The sequence below is a fragment of the Oryzias latipes genome, chromosome 18 (assembly GCF_053564925.1).
Source record: "Oryzias latipes strain Hd-rR chromosome 18, Olatipes_Hd-rR_3.1".
NCBI classification, from domain to species: Eukaryota; Metazoa; Chordata; class Actinopteri; order Beloniformes; family Adrianichthyidae; genus Oryzias; species Oryzias latipes.
In genome coordinates, this window is record NC_136254.1 from 32,865,326 (window position 1) to 32,882,375 (window position 17,050).

Here is a 17,050-nt window from a genome sequence, read left to right on the forward strand (position 1 = left end):
CCGGCGCTCCCGTCTGCAGATGGAGCGTAGCTGTGGGAGGGGCGGAGTTACCTGCTGCGTTGTGTTTGTGGTACTCGATCAGCTCCGGGATGGAGTAAAACAGGTGCTTCTCAGCCAGGTAAAACTGGGGGGGTGAAGCCTCCGTCTTCTTAATGTGGTAATGCTTGATGGCTCCGCCGCCGTCTCTGCAGGCAAAAATAAGGAAAAGGATTTCCGATAAGCGACGGATGGTCAGAGAGTCCTCCATCCTGGATTTATCCTCAGATCCCAATCTCCAAGAGACAAAAACCAAAATGACCTCAAACCCCATTAGAAGAAGTAATTTTGCTAATAATAAACTACAGAATTCATAATCAAATGGTGATAAAATTACAAACAAGGTCATCGGAACTACATTTATCCTCAAACGTCAAAAACAGACGATGAGAAAAATGTTTGAAAGTGAAAACAAAAGCAGAATCAAAACGTCGATCGAGTATCAAATAAATGAATAAAGCTTGTTGGTACCCTGCGGGGGCCTTGGTGTACACAGACACCGTGTAGGTTCCCGGGGTGCTGGAGTCTCTCACCATGAAGGCTCCCGCTTTGTCCTGCAGGGGGCGACAAACTCCTGAATTCACAAACTTCAGTTTTACTTCAATGGGGGAAAAAAAGTGTTTTCCTGATGATCCAGAGAGGGAAAACGTGGAACAGGAGACCCACCTCGTTCCTCAGCAGCTCCTCTGCCTTGTTCCTGTTCACCTGTTTACTGTACCAGCTGCAAAAGCCACACAACGATTGAAAACACAAAACTTTATTTAAACCCCAGTGGGAGTACAGATGTGTTTTGTTTGTGGTGCCGCTGAAACAAACCACTTCCTGTTGGCAGCTCAAACTAACGGCTAAAAATAAGCCCAAGGCCCCTCCAAGGATTCTCAGATTAAGATCCTCTGGTCCCATCACTGGGTTCAACAACCCTGCTTTTATTTTTTATAAAATTAATAAAAGGCAAAAATGCTGAAAGCATCTTTCAGTCGGGCCACTTACCCATACTGCACCAGGTTTCCAGATATCTTCTCTGTGACATAGTTACTTGGAATGTAGCCTTCCTCACTGCAAACACACAGTTAGCAAAAAACGTAAGCAAAAAAATTGAAAACCCGCGGAAACATATCTGCTCTCAGGTCACAGGAACAAGTCAAACTAAGTCTGTTGGAAGAAGCAGCAGCCATTTTTTACACAGTAACCCTGAAAACTTCCTGTTCAGTGTTTTAGGAAAAGACAACAAAGACAGACAAGATCAGAAGTTGCTCCCCCTGCTGGTAAAACAGAGTTTTAACTACCAAAAAAAAGGTCCAGTTTGGGTTCAGACCATTTCTTATCATGGTTTCCGGCTTGGACAGATTAGACCTGACAGCAGCAGCCTCAAGCATCTCCATCTCACCTGTCCCTGTACCTTTAGAAAGAGATGACTCATCCGTACCTGTTACTATGTACTTAGGACAGTGCTGACTCTCCGGTCCCTGTTACACTGAATCTTTAGAAAGTGCTGACTCATCCGTACCTGTTACTATGTACTTAAGAAAGTGCTGACTCTCCGGTCCCTGTTACACTGTACCTTTAGAAAGTGCTGACTCATCCGTACCTGTTACTATGTACTTTAGAAAGTGCTGACTCACCCGTCCCTGTTACACTGAATCTTTAGAAAGTGCTGACTCATCCGTACCTGTTACTATGTACTTAAGAAAGTCCTGACTCACCCGTCTGTTACACTGAATCTTTAGAAAGTGCTGACTCATCCGTACCGTTACTATGTACTTAAGAAAGTGCTGACTCACCCGTCCCTGTTACACTGAATCTTTAGAAAGTGCTGACTCACTCGTCCCTGTTACACTGAATCTTTAGAAAGTGCTGACTCATCCGTACCTGTCACTATGTACTTAAGAAAGTTCTGACTCATCTGTACCTATTACTATGTACTTAAGAACGTGCTAACTTCTCCATACCGGTTACATGGTACCTCAGAAATGGCTGTTTCACCTTTACAGTTTAAGTGGTGCTTCAGAAAGTGCTGACTCACCCGTAGTGGTTGCGCGCCTTGAACCAGTTGGCGTCGGACCTCTCCACGATGATGTACTCGTCACCTTTTATCAGACGTAGGTCATGTGGCTCGGTCGCCGGAAAGTCATACAGCGCTACCACCACCTCCTCTTCATCATCATCGTCCTCGTCCACATCTTCATCTTCACCGTCATCGGAAATGGGCACAGGGGGAGGGGGCTGGCGCTCCAGGAGGAAATGAGCTGTTACTTTAGGGTCTCATGATGCATTCATGAGCCTGGTCAATCTGGCTCATGCTGACTTTGCTTACCTTTACAGGAAGTGGAGGAAGAGGCTTCCTTGTAACTGTAAAAGAGGAAGAGATAGGTAGAGGTCAACAGACGGTTTGGACATTTCGGTGACCTCTGACCTCACAGGAGATGCTGTGAGGGGCAAAATCCAACCGCTGAAGGATGAGCGGGATAGAGTCACCTATCATACAGATTTTGACATTTTCACAATAAAAGAGGAAGTTTGGGTTACAAATATCTGACCTGACCTCAAAAGACGGAAGCAGAAACAGCTCAAATGAATTAGATTAAAGTAAAAACAGAAAACCAAAACACGGATTTCTCAGATTTAGATCTTAAATGACGTACTTAAAACATCTGATGTCAAACAGGATTTGATCAGAAATTGTTCTATGGTAGTTTTAGTTTCATTTCACGTGAAACTTTCAGCTGCCTTGAAGTGGATTCACCACAATGACTGTATCTGAGAACTGGACTGAGGGAGTGTGACATTACCCAGAAAAATGCTTTACTTCCAGCAACAAACACATAAAACAACTCAGTCACCATTTTTTTTTGCAATTGTCAAATCGTCATATTGGAACAAGACATCGTCAGTAAGCAATGATTGGTTCTTAGTCAACGTTTCTATGACAACCACTCTCTGGAGTGAGCTTGTTGGAAGCCACACCCCTACCTCCTGAAAGCGGGCTACACAAAATCTAATTCTGATTGGTTGGTTTCTAACTTGAACTACAGAGAAAATATGGTTAAAAACATGTTTAAAAAAAGTATCAGATTCAGAACGGTTCTTCTGACCAATTAAATGACTGAGTAAGAGCTGTTTATTTCTCTATAGAAGACTATGGGATTTTGGCTTCTTTGAACCAGCTAGTACTTCCTGTTTGAAATGCCAGAGGGAAGGGGTCACTCAAACCAGTTCTTCATATACAGTCAATGTGTTTAACTTCAGAGATGATCATCACTTTAGTACGGTTACCAAACACCAGCACCGGATTATACCATTTCATGGACTAGACTCTTTGATCTTTTGGTTTGTGGTTCTCAGAGGCTTTTATTCTTCAATCATTGATTATCTAAAACTAAAGTGACCTTTAATATTTCATCTTGGTTGATTTGGTTGTTGGTTTTGTGTTATAACTTCAGCAGACGCTAAACATAAAAATTGGCCAACATTTATCATAAAATATCAGCGTGTCATCTGTAAAAATTCGACATTGTCCAATTCTGGATTTTCTCGGCAATCTTTCGAATCTCAAAGCTGAAACTTGGCACTGATGCCACATTTTCCAGTAACTAGATCAACAAAATCTGGCCGTCAGGTTCCACCAAAGGTGGTTCTCCTTATTTCACATAAAAAAAACTGGTTGACTGATCCAAACGGTCCCACTGAAGTGCTTTAGTAAACCTAAGAAGCCTTAGGTAAATAAAATGTTGGTCGATTTAGGACAAGATGAAGCTAATAGGAGGCTGAGAATCTGGTCAATTTTTATATTAAAACCTGACTCGCATTCACTCTTAATGCTAACTTAATTTCAAACAGGAGGAGAGTCGCTCATAAATTCTTTAAAGTTAATGTTTTCGTTTCAGTTCCTCTTGTATTCTAACAAACCTCTGAACCTCTGGCTGACTTTGTTATCCTCCCACAAACCCTCTGAGTGTCCCAACGGAACCTAAGGTTGAGCAGAACAACCCATGTTTTTGCAGAATTGTATCGTGGGAGCCTTTCTGACCCCTCTGGCTATTTTTGCTGACTCTGCTTTTAACATATTTCCCAACATTTCTTCCTCATTTCAGGGGCGGTGTCGGTTCTGTGTCTGAAGTGGTTTTGCAAAGTCAGCTGGACTTCAGGGAAAAGTTCATGTCGCGTGAACCAATCAGGACTTCAGCTTGAGTAATGTGTGATCTCTCAACATCCTCCATGTCTTCCATGCATTGACTCAGAATCAGATATCCACATATACAGCCAATGTTTGCATGTAGCAATGAGATTGTTGATGGTACCTCCTTCCCCTTGTGGTGGGGGCTGCGGCTTTATGAACATATTTTAGGACAAAGGTCAAGCAGCAAATTTGACGTGTGAATCACGGTGGGAATGGAAAATTACACCTTTGCCAGCTTCAAGCCAACAACTGCAGCTAGTTTGAGATTTCTCAGCTTCTGTTTTACCAAAAATACTTTAAGGGGTACAGGGATAGAACAGTTGAGAAGCGGTCGGAAGATGGGAGGTTTGGTTCCCGCATTCCCTGTCCATTTGTCAAAGTGTCCTTGGGCAAGACACTGATCTCACATTGCTTGACAGTCAGGCGGAACCGATCATCCCCAGGTCCGCCGCGCATGTCAACAGCCCTTGACGAGTGCCCGCACTGTATATAGTACCCCTTCCAAGGGGTACTATATACAGTATATATATAAGGGGTACTATATACATGTATATATAGTACCCAAGGGGTACTATATATACATGTATTTTTGTTTTGTTTTTTCAAAAGGTGCAGTGCACCTCCACCTGAAGGCCACAAACCACTCGTTAGAGGACAGTGAAGTCCGAATTCTAGCCAGAGAGAAAGGATGGTTCGAGCAAGGAGCGAAAGAAGCCATCTTTGTCAAGAAGGATAAACCTTCTGTTAATAAGAATGGTGGTCTCAGGTTTATTCTTCCATCCATCTACGGCAGTGTTTTGAAACCTAAACAAACCCAACCAGTTCCACCTGGGTCGTGAACAGCTGAAAGAGATGACCAGTTTGGGGAGGGAGTCACTGGCTCCCCAACCCCCAGCTGAGGACAAAGGACTCTTAACCACCCGAAAGCAGGTAGGCTAAGTGGACAACACCATCCAGTTTCAGGTCTGACTCCTCCCCCATGAACAAATATAAACCAGCTAATTCAGAATTGACAAAGCCTCTTGGATAAGAAGTGAAACGTCTTCTAACTTTAAAACTGGTACAGATGACATCCCCTAAACCTACTACTATGATGGAATCAACCTGGATGAATGAGAGTCTTCATAGACATATTTTTTTAAATATGTGGGATTTCTTTGAGTGAAGACTTTGAATAAGCCATTTGGGTTTCTTGCCTCTCACTGCACTGTACTTGATTTCCTTTTCATGAATCTTCATTATGTATTTAATTTAGGCTAAACTAAAACAAGTCGGTCTGAGTCAATGTTTCTATGGCAACCCCTCTCAGTCCAGTTCTCATATACAGTCAGTGTGTGAATGTGTGTGCATGGGTGAATGGGTCTGTGGGCCTTCAATGAAGGGAGAAAAGTGCTATACAAGTATAATTAGATGCCAATATATTGATTCCTATTTTCCTGTCTGTGTTTTTTTTTAATCTGTATCGTCTTCAGAACCAAACACTGCACCTGCACCACTTGCTAGGAGGAGCTGAGCATATCAGACCGTGGTCATGAGTGTTGGTCAAACTGCTCTTACTGTCTCCAAACAGGTTGTACTCCTCGCAGCCCAGGGCCTGTTTTTCCACCTGACGACAGCAGAGCCACGCCCCGTCCAGCCAGAACAGGGGGTGAAACTTCACCAGAACCACCTGGTTGTCCTTGATCTCTGTGAGAACACACAAACACCATCAGACAGAAGAGACCGACGGTTCCTCCCAGCCGTCTGACGACTGCTACTTTGAAATACACAGATTCCAGAGTCAAAATCAACTTTTTTCAGAGAAACAAAAGGTCAAATCTCAGAGTGAGTCACGCGTCAACCAGCTGATAGGCTGCGGGAGAAGTTGGAAGTGTTTTCCGCCTCTAAACGGCGTCAGGGGTGCATGCGAGTTCAGTGGAAAAAGCGGGGGCAGATGTCAAACGTGTGAAAACCAGTGGTGTGTGGTTGGGGGTGTAAAACTGCCTCTCAGGTGCTTCTCTGCCTGTTTTTAGGTGAAGGTGACTGACCGTCTTTCAGGCTCTGGACCCAGATGCTCCTGCTGGACTGACTCGGGGCGAACACATACAGGGTGTTGGTGTCGTACACGATCTGAACACGAACACGTCATTCAGAGGGGCCGGTAGAAAACGTACAGAACAATGACGGGGTGCGCTCGTACCTGGAAGGGGTACTTGTTCTGGCAGGGGATGGTCCCACCTCCGTTCTTGACGATTTCAACGCATCGGATGCGGCTGAGCTCGATCGAGCCTTTTTTGAACTTCTTCTGTTGATGGAAACAACGCATCACAGGACTTCCTCTCTCTGCTGAAACCTGTTTCATCTCTACTGCATGAGAGGATCTGTTATCAAACTTCAGAAACTGTCACTTCCTTCAGCTGTGTCTTGGATTGTAATCTGCTGGAGTGGAGGCGTGTGGGGGACTGAGTTCCCCTCAACTGCACATAAATAGAAACTCAGAGCACTCTATTCTTTGCAATAGAAACATTGGCAAAAGGTCGATCCTCCAAAGGTGCCTGATTTTCGTTTTCAGCTTTCTTTGTTCAGTGGTTACTGTTTGCAGAGAAGGTCCAAGTTGACGTCAACCCAGACTCCCTAAACCACATGTGTCAAACTCAAGACCCGGGGGCCAAATGTGCCCCTCCATGTCATTTTATGTGGCCCTCGAGAGCATAAAAATTTTTAACTTCCTAAAACAAAAAATAAAATTGTATTTATTCATATCTAGGGGGAATCGGACTTGAAATATCGAATTGGGCAGCTATACTTTAGGACTTAAACACTGTCCGTATAACCCAACCTGACAGAATCAAATGTAAAAGGATTTATGCTAGAGTAACAAGCAAACTTTTATTTTTTCTATGCAACTAGAATTGTGACTTTAAAAAGTTATAGTAAATAAATAAAGAGGTATTTAACATTAAGAAGTAGTTATGTTTATTTTTCATTACATTTAATTACATGTGTAAGTTATATCTGGTCCTTTAAGGACAGCCACTATGCTGTTGTGGCCCTCAGTGAAAATGAGTTGGACCCCCCTGCCTTAAAGCCTCGTTTCCACTGAGCAGTCCAGTACGGTACAGTCCGGTTTAGAATGGTCCAGGTAGTTCAAAGTTGGACTGTCATGGCTCATGCACAGTGTAGACCATTAAAATAGCTTGGCACCATCGTAGTACAACTACAGCACTACTACTATCAAAAACAACCATGAGGATCATCCAGCAGCTCTTTTTCCTGTTCAGCTTTTGGTTCTTCGTATAAACAACCCATTAGATGCTGTTTGAGAGAAGATTGCAGGCCGCGAAAAGGAATGCGCTGGCACTGGTTTGGCCCTTTCTTTTGTCGTAATAACCTTTAGCCAATCGACAGGTTTCATCGTCTGACGACAGAAGCTCCGCCCCAACTGGTCTGTTCCAGATTTCTATGGACCTACAACCAACGGGGGCCCAAAAATGGTTTGGTCCAACTTAATGGGTCCATGTTTTAATGAGCCGTACAGGACCCTACCGTGGAAAAGAGGCGTAATTTTCCTAGTTAGTGTTGGTTAAATTCTAGTTCCATCTATTGGTTCAATCTCTATGTACAGCTGGTTCCATGCACAACATTATGTACCCCGGTTAGATCACACTCTTTGACATACCACAACTCTTCAAATGTCTTCACAATCAATGTGTTTTAGATGCTTCTGACGAACCAAAAGGTTAAATATTCATGTAATTCGTAATGTTTGATTTAAATGGGATTTGAAAGAAACCCCAAACTGAGAGGATATTCTTCTTAAAAGCTACTATGTGAAGGTCAAAAGAACAGACAGGACCTCCGGCTTGCCGTCGTAGTACGTCAGCTTGTTCTTGGTGAGGACGAACAGCCGTTCCTTGTAGTTGAGAGGTGAAGTTATTTTCTTCTGCTGTGAACGCTTGATCAGCCTCTCCTCCAGAATCGGCTCAACACTCATTCTGGATCCATCCACAGCGCCTGCCCATCCGTCGAAGTCGTTATTCCACAGGACAGGCCTGATCTGTGGAAAAAAGGAGGAGCTTCAGCAGCACACCTGGGATTTCTAGCAGAGGTCTCTTGAAGTTGGTGTCAGATTTTTTTGGCTTCCAGTTTGACTTTTGAGGGAAAAGCTCGTCTTTATCGTCTGTCAAATACCTGCAGTTGGTTTAAATTTTCTTTGTAGACTAGATTATTTGTAATAATGGGCTATACATTTTCCCTTAACTTTACCCTTTACCATCAAAGTGAAGGCTAAGAATCGGACGCCAACTTAAGCCTTGACAGTGGCAATTTCAAAATAAAGTAATAAACAAAATTACAACTTCTTTAGCAGGATCCATGTAATTTTAGAGTTGGTTGCTAATACCATCTTAATAATAATAAGATAGTATGCAGAACGAGTCTGGTGTTTGGAAACAAATGTAGTATTTAGAGTAAAGACTCCTGGTTTTTGTCTGTTAAATGTAACTTTCTTTCATTTTGAATTCAAAGTCTCTTCTCTGTTTGCTCACTGATTCTTTTCTGTAAATAGACACTTTTCAAAGACATTTGTTTTTTATTTACTTAGCTAGCTTGGTAGTTTTAACTTAGCAATACTGTTATTGGTTGGAGAAGCCGGTTTAAGAAGGTAACGGATGTCCTTAAGACTCGTGACCGAAGAGAGCGGCTTGACGAGTTAAGAGTAAAAATAGAATCCAGTAGTTTTACTAAATGAAATGGAAATGATCTGTTACTATTTTTCTCTGTGGCCCTGCTGGGTACCAAGTGACCCGCGGACCAGTCCTCTGAAGGTTAACAGAAAAAAATAACGAGGTGTAGCAGACCAACGTCAATGAAACATTGGAATGCCAATGCTAACGTTAAGATGTATATGCTAAAATGAACCCAGCTGATGCTAAAGTTAGCATGCTAACACAGATGTAGGCAAGCTTATAGTAGATAGTAAATGAGGTATACTTTTTTAGCACTTTACCTTCCTTGAAGATCCTAAGTAGGGCTCGGTATTACCAATGATTTCCAGAATCAACTCAATTTGATTTAGAATTATACGGTTTACACATTGAGACCTATTTGTATAGAAATGGAATAATAATCTATATATCGATTCGATAATCTATATCAATTTTGCAATATATCGCAATAAAAAGGCATTCCGGATGATATTTAATTATCTATGAGCGTCCTTCAGCGTTTGACTCTTGTTTTTCACTTAGACCTGCGACCGCTACTTAGCAGCACCGCCTACGCCTCTTTAAGCAAGATCTAAGTGAGCAGAATGCTTTATCATAGTATGCTTTTTAAAACCATTGTGGCCTTGTGGTAGAGTGTGTGCCCTGTGACTGGTAGGTCGTGAGGTCAAATCCAGGCAGAGTAATACTAAAGATTTGAAAAAATAGGACCCCTGTTTGACACTCAAAGGGTTGGGGGGGGGGGGTCCTGAGCGCCTGTATCTGCGGCTCACCGCTCCACCAGGAGATGGGTCAAATGTAGAGAACAAATGTCCCACACCTAGGTGTGAGACATTAGGACTTTAGGACTGATGTAGCCACACTGATGCTACAGTTAGCATGCTAACGCAAAAGTAGGCAAGTCGATGCTACAGTTGGTATGCTAGTGCACATGTGGGCAGGTTGACGGTAAGTCTGCATGCTAACGCAAAAGTTAGCATGTTTACTGAAGAGTCTAGAGCAGACTTTGGTTTCATTACAGAGCTAAAGTAAGGACACAAACACTGATGCAGGTGAAGAGTTTCATCACAGGAAACACAGCTAAAACAAGTTTTTCAGAACTCCATAGAATGATCCGTTTGGCGGCAGCGCCTGTTGGTCTAGCATGACACCTCTGTGTTTATAAATCTATCTATCTATCTATCTATCTATCTATCTATCTATCTATCTATCTATCTATCTATCTATCTATCTATCTATCTATCTATCTATCTATCTATCCAGGCTGTGTCCCACCAAAGTGGGGTAGCCTAGACAGGGCACCCATTCTTACCGCCCTCCTTCTCTTCCCCAAACCCTCCTCATTCAGTGTGTGCGAGTATATTTGTCTTTATGAACAAATTCACTGTTGTCCTGTTTAAATTTTATTTTAGAAAGAAAAACGATTTTTATTAGGTTTAAATGTTAGAATCTTGGATTTTATGAACAAAACATTCAGGTTGTTTCAATTTAAGGCATTTGTGAAAAATAATGGTGTTTCTGGAAACATTTGGAGTTTGATATTTTAACATCTTGTACCTAAAAAAAAAGTCCCAAACTGCCATTGATTGGTCGAGTTCTGCTAGTTTACCATCCTAAAAAAACTTACATTGCTGTTCAATAAAACGACTCAAGTGCTGTTCTGGGTTCAAGGTTCAACCTAGACTTGAGACCGTCAGAGACTCAAATAACCACACCGAGAGTTAACTCTAGGAAAGAAACCGAAAATAGAAAATCCAGACGTGAGCAAGAGCAAAGTACAAGACGGGATTCAAACCTGAATCTGATGAGACTCAGTGGAGACTGGTGAGATCCAAAGCAAACGGCACGGTTCTGCTCTGAGGATCCGCCGTCTGAACTGCTAATAATGGAGCGTTAGTTTCTGACAAACCTTCGCTGCGAACAGCAACTTCCTGACTGAAGCTTTAAATAGACCACAGCAAAGAGAGAGTGTCAGACGCCTGCACAGCGTTCCAAGTGACTCCTGGCCTCATCAGCACTTCTGAACCCCATCTGTAAAAAATGGAACATTTCCCTCTCATGAAACAAACACCCGCGTCTAAAGCCAGAGTCACAACTGCCCTAAAAATGGTCACACCTGTATGGTAACACAGGTGGTCCTCAGGTATATCGTGGACCGCTCAGTGAACCCGTAGAGCAAAAATCCTCCCATACATTTTTACTATGTGCACGCTGCACCAACATGTCATCGTGAACAGCAGGGATGAAGTAGGTGAGACGCAGCTGTGTTTTGTTTTATAACCTCCACTAATCCTGTGGCTGTGTGAGGAGCCCACATGTGCACACCTATCACCTGTTGTGATATGTGTGCGCTCCCTACGTTGGACCATCAGTATAGTTTGTGTGATCACATGACTGACACGCACCACGTGCACACGCCGTGCATGCAGCATTAGCGTGTGGCCAGTACTCGCATCTTACCAGTACCCAGAGTGTGATGTAAGGCCACCGTACCACAGCCTCATCTGTACATCATAAGTGCGTGTCACTTCCATTAGTCGTAAGAATACTTCATGATACATTTACCACATGCACAACAATGGTATGTTCCATTTTCATGACGTCACTTGAGGTGGTCGCTCGGGTCTCAAAGGAACTACAGGTACACCTGCCGCTCCTCTCTGCGACCCTCCACGGACCGGACAACCCAAAAACTCAAAGTACCGGGTCAGTCCCCCGTCCGGTTCAGTCTTTCTCCAGGTTTCCGCTCCTTCCACAGATGTTCTTCAGGGTTTAGGTCCGGCCTCTGTGGAAGGAGCTGAGACCGAATCGCGTCTTCCACCATTGAACTGAATGGTGGGGAAAGTGGCATCCCGACGGCACAACAGTGTGTTTAAGTCTCTAACGGCTGCTGTGCTCAATTTAACAGGCATTTATTATTGTTTATTACGTCACACCAGCCATAACCGAGAGCTTTTTCTTCCCTGTTACTTTCCTTTTAAAACATTTTCGAAGAGCATTTTTTTCAGAATTTTCTGTTTGTTTTTGGTTGTTTTGCATAAACACACGTTTTAAATCGAACCGAAACAAAAGTGTGACTCAGAAATGGAGGTTTGAACCGAAATGTGGGGAAAGTGAATGGATGCATCCCTAAGACACACACACACACACACACCCACACACACACACGCACACACCCACGCACACACACACACACACACACACACACACACAAATGCACGCACACATACACTCAGAAGCGAGTGTGAAACCTTTTGGAAACCAGCCGGTGAGGATGTTCTCCTTTGTGGTTCTTTGGGACATTTCTGGTCACCAGATGAACCGATCCGACTCCACAAATGTTTCTCTCACATTTCTTACAACAAACTGCTTGAAATGGACCATTTTAGCTCTCCAAGTCTATTTTATTTACCTTCATCTTTTTAAGTATTTATGAATAACACTTAAACTGAGCTGCAGACCCCGGTTTTACATCTGTTATTCTCCCAAAAATACTGTCATGTGACACAAAACAAATGCCGTTTGAAGCTAAAAGACTCCATTCAATAGAAACAAAACTGCCAAGAAATGTAACAGGAATGAAGAGCAGAACGGCTTCATGAAGCATCAATGACTGGAAGCCACGCGTCACTTTTCTGCAAATCTTTGGCTGCAAAGTGCAAGTCTCTAGAAAAACCCGACTCCACAGGCCTCAGCATCTGAATGTCCAGACCAGCCAAACAGAACCAGAAAAAGTCTCGTCAAGAGTTGGAAAGTGAAGCCGGCAGCGCAGAGGGAGAAGGATTTACTGAAAACACATCTCTGACCACATGAATGCACAAACCCAAGTCTACGTCAATCAAAGTCCAGAGGTCGAGATAACAGAGACCTTTAAAGCCATAAGGATATAAGACAAAGAACGGACATCCACAGAAACATGGACTGCAGAGTCATGGTTGCAATTTTTACTCTGCATTCTCATTGGTCAATTCCAGCAGCTACAACAACGATAAAAGTTTGGCAGAAGAAAAAAAGGCCACAGGAAGAGGCAGCAGCACATCTGTCGCCTCAAACCTTAGCCCCTGCGTGTCAACTGAGCAGCTGCAGTCAGAACCTGCAGCTCCTGCAGTCAGAACCTACAGTTGCTGCAGTCAGATTTGGCCGCTGCTGCCAAATTCTGCAGACACTGTTGCAGGAGCAGCTGCTGTCTGCACTGCTGTAGTCAAACTCTGCAGCTGCTGTATGTAGCTGCAGACAGATCACACAGTTGAAGCTGCAGACACATTCTGCAGTCACAGACTGATTCTGCAATCACAGTTGCAGACAGATTCTGCAGCCGCGGTTGCCTGGGCTGCATACTCATAAAGTATGAGACAGCAGGCACGTCTACAAATCTTATGCCCATTTAGACTTTGGACTTCCAGTTACTTTTTCCTTCCCATAACCATATTACCCACAATCCCACTGTCCCCTCTTTGACCCCGATCGCTTTCAAGTTCGGCTGGGAATTTTCTGCATTGAGCCAAAATATGAGCCTGCATTTTCTTTAAAAGAAAACCTACCATTTCAAATTCCTTTCAAAGTGTTAGGATGAAATCAATCAAAGTCTAAACTGTCAGATTAGTTTTGTTTTAAAATCCTAAATATGACTCACCGTTTGGGGGAAAACTTCCTCCAGTTGAATAAAATGTGTAAACAGACTAAAACTTTCAATCGTAACTCTTCAGGAAGAGAAAAGTCTTGATTCAAAAATATAGATTTCATGCTTTCTTGTCTCGTTTCCGACGACACCCAAATGCGGCAGAGGGGCGCTCCCGACACGCGTGAACGCGCACCATAAGACACCTGCATCTGATTGATAAAAGCGATTAAAAGTGAAAACAAAAACTATTTACAATTTATGAACGTCAAAGTCACTCCGGTTCAGATTTTATTCAGCCCGCATTCTGATGACGTCACTGCAAAAAGTTTAATTAATGTACCGCAACCCCCCTCCCTCCCCCCACCACAGTCCAGATGAAACCCGGTCTACAGGAAGGTCCGCGCGGCCTCCTGCGCCTTAACCCGAACTGACTCACCGGAACCGAGCCTTACCTCCGGGCGTCATCCTCGGTCTGCACCCCCATCCGAGAATCACGGGAGCTGGATTCAGGAAATGAAGGGGAGGGCAGTGGAGGGGGCGGGCGCGCGCTCGCTCAAACTTCCTCGTGCCGCGGAGCCAGAGGCCGGCGGGACTCGGATCACTGATTATTCAAATCAGACGGAGAGCGCCGCGCGGTATCAGGTCACGTGCGCACATGATCAGTAACGGAACTAGAATCCTCCAACCTTTGAAATGAGAAGAAAGTTCAAACATTTTCCATCTCTTTGATCTAATCATGAATTGTAGAAATACTTTGCTCCTCCTAACTCGACCATCTGCGTTTGAGGCCGCATTTAGCTGTATGTCTATTTGATCCACCCTGTGTGTTGTGTGTTTTATTTTAGTGACTTTTTGTGTGTTTGTTTCTTTGTGATTCATGCAGATCCTGAATGGAGAAAAACAAAAAGATCCGTTCAGCCACCGCTCCCTTAAAAATAAAATCTTTATTTATTCAAGAAAAGTAGAAATACTTCACCAAAACTTCACACATCAGTACTTTAGAGCGGAGTCCACCATCCTGAACCGAGGATGGATTCATGCCGTGTCAGGTCCTGCTATAAAGTCTGGTATTATTGGATGTCATTTTAGTGTGATCACAAGAATCCCTCATGTTGTTTTCAAATGGTGTATCTTTTATGTTCAACCGTCTGCCGTTATGACCAGTGACTGACGTTTTATTCTGAAAATTAAAGCCTGAATGTTTTTGCAAAACTATTTCAGTGATGAAAGCATCCTGCAGTTACACAGTTGTACCAGGTGGAGGCGCTGCAGGCACTGTGAAAACATTCTTACTGCAATAGCAAATGCAAAAATCATTGCTAAAAGTTAGAAACAGATTTTGTTTTAACTGCAGTTCAAGGCGTGAATGAAGTCTCGACCATTTAAACGTTCAGTGTTTTTATGATTCAGTATTTTCTGAAAAACAAATGTCTTGAATTATAACCATTTTCGATCATTTAAACACTCAGTTAAAATGATGTTGACTTTATTCCTTAGAGTCACTTTCTTTGGGAGCATCAACCAACACTTGATGTCTTTGAAATAGATGTAAATAATGAAACGGTCTTGGAGTTGCATGTTGCTGCCAGCTGAAAGTCCTGCAACGATCCTGGTATCTACAGTGGAGGACAGACACTCTCCTGGTCTGGCTTCAGCTGAAACGCTGAAGGAAACACCAGGAGAAGACGTCATTGATCCGTCCAGACAAACTGGGTTTGGGTCAGGCGGGCTCCAGAAGGTGGAAAAACACCTGTAAACACCTGGAGCAGGGGAAGGCAGGGAAAACGGGCAGGTGCATCTCAAGGACCAGGATTCTGCAGCCATGGGCTCTCATTGTGAAGCTCTTCAAAGAGCGTGACAACACCGATGCTGTAAAAGAAGGCCAACTGTTGCCGGAACCATTGACTGTTTATTAGAACTGGACTGAGTTCGGTTTTATTAGCACCTTAGACATGTAGGGCCCTTGGTAGGGGGGGGTGATGGGACATCACTGTGAGTAATCAGGAGATATCCCCTCAGTGCCCTACCCGCCAATTTTAGCTGCACCCCATTAGTACATACACCCTTTACCCCTCAAAATATACACGCCAACACAAACACACATACATGCACGCACACACCCTCACACACACATGGACCATCTGTCCCCTTCCCCATCCCTGGTAGGGGGTACTGGGCCCTTGGCAACGGCGGCTGTGTCCCCTGGTTGCTGGTTTCCTGGGCCCGGCGGCCCTCTCTCCACACAGGGAGAGGGATCCCTGAGCTTTCTGGGAAGACCAAGAGCCGGGGATCACATCACATCTGAGCTGGTGGATTAACCCCCCAATCCAACCCCTTAATGCTGAGAGTCAAGCAGGGAGCCAACGGGTCGCATTTTTAGAGTCTTTGACTCAATCAATCATCTGACTCTGATGCGGAGAAAAGCGACTTTGCGCCAATACGCAACAAAATGTTGCGCAACTTTACTAACGCAAACTTTACTAGCACAACAAAACGTAACTTTACTAACTAGGGCTGCACGATATGAGGAAAACCCGCAATCTGCGATATTAGTGATCAATATTGCGATGATATAATTTGCGATACATGAACAAATAGCAAAACAACAAAAAAAATCATTTCCATTTGACTGCCACAGTTTAATTTATATAACAGTCAACGTAAATTAAACTCGGAATGACCCTCGTCTACATAGGAGACGAACGTCTAACATGAAAGAGTCCATCCGATAAATAGACTTTTTTGATTGGGTGAAAAACTTTAAGCTGCCATAAGATTGTTTTAGCACATTTAAGGTAACCATTTAATGCAATTTGAGCCGTCTTTAGCGATATGCATTTTGCCCAGCTTGATATCACGGTCACGATAAATTGTACTAACAATAACTTCTACTAGTGTAACAAATCCTAACCTTACTAAAATAAAGTGTTGCTTAACTTTACTAATGTAAACTTTACTAACAACATAATTGTAGTAACAAAGCTTTCAATTACACACCTTAACTAGTGTAAGTTATTGCATGTTGGTGTTAGAATCTTTGTTATTTTTGTAAACCGTTTTGAAAAGGTCAAAGAACGTGTTATTTTGGTGTCATTGGCGACATTATATGGAAGCGATTGTGTAGCATAAATAAAAAGTAAAGTCAAAACCACAAATGCTTTTTCATTTTTTAAAATGAAGCTGCATCAAATAACTCAAAATGAAAATGAAAAAGCAATCCACCAAAATGCTTTTTCCTTTTCTACTTCAACACAGCTTTTTCTGTCACTTAATTAAAATGATAATGAAAATGGTATTTGACATTTCATTTTCAAGACGTTATCTGGTAAATGTGTAGCAAAATTCATTTAGAAATGTCTAATTTTATCTTTAAAATGGATTAACAGAAATGCTTTTTCATTTTCTAAATGTAGCTGCATCAAATGCCTGAAAATTAAAATGAAAAAGCAATATTTCAAAATGATTTTTCATTTTATACTTAAAACCGCTTATTCTGTGTCATAATTAAAACGA

General features: G+C 42.9%; 1 protein-coding gene across 5 annotated transcripts in view; it reads right to left on the reverse strand.

The window, feature by feature from the left end:
* Nucleotides 1-17,050, reverse strand: part of tec (tec protein tyrosine kinase) — a 38,366-nt gene that overhangs the window by 4,851 nt on the left and 16,465 nt on the right. The window contains exons 1-12 of one of the 5 annotated variants that reach the window (XM_078935825.1): nt 13,990-14,089; nt 10,712-10,947; nt 8,049-8,249; nt 6,393-6,497; nt 6,241-6,322; nt 5,771-5,899; nt 2,351-2,385; nt 2,060-2,265; nt 1,027-1,092; nt 703-757; nt 508-590; nt 52-185 (exon numbers count right to left, since the gene is read on the reverse strand). In XM_078935825.1, the coding sequence (XP_078791951.1) occupies nt 52-185; nt 508-590; nt 703-757; nt 1,027-1,092; nt 2,060-2,265; nt 2,351-2,385; nt 5,771-5,899; nt 6,241-6,322; nt 6,393-6,497; nt 8,049-8,186 (1,033 nt within the window). In that variant the 5' untranslated portion in view covers nt 8,187-8,249; nt 10,712-10,947; nt 13,990-14,089. Of the gene's footprint in view, nt 1-51; nt 186-507; nt 591-702; nt 758-1,026; nt 1,093-2,059; nt 2,266-2,350; nt 2,386-5,770; nt 5,900-6,240; nt 6,323-6,392; nt 6,498-8,048; nt 8,250-10,711; nt 10,948-13,549; nt 13,668-13,973; nt 14,154-17,050 lie in introns of those variants that run through there. The other 4 variants (XM_023966088.2, XM_023966091.2, XM_023966092.2 and 1 more) reach the window with 4 other exon arrangements.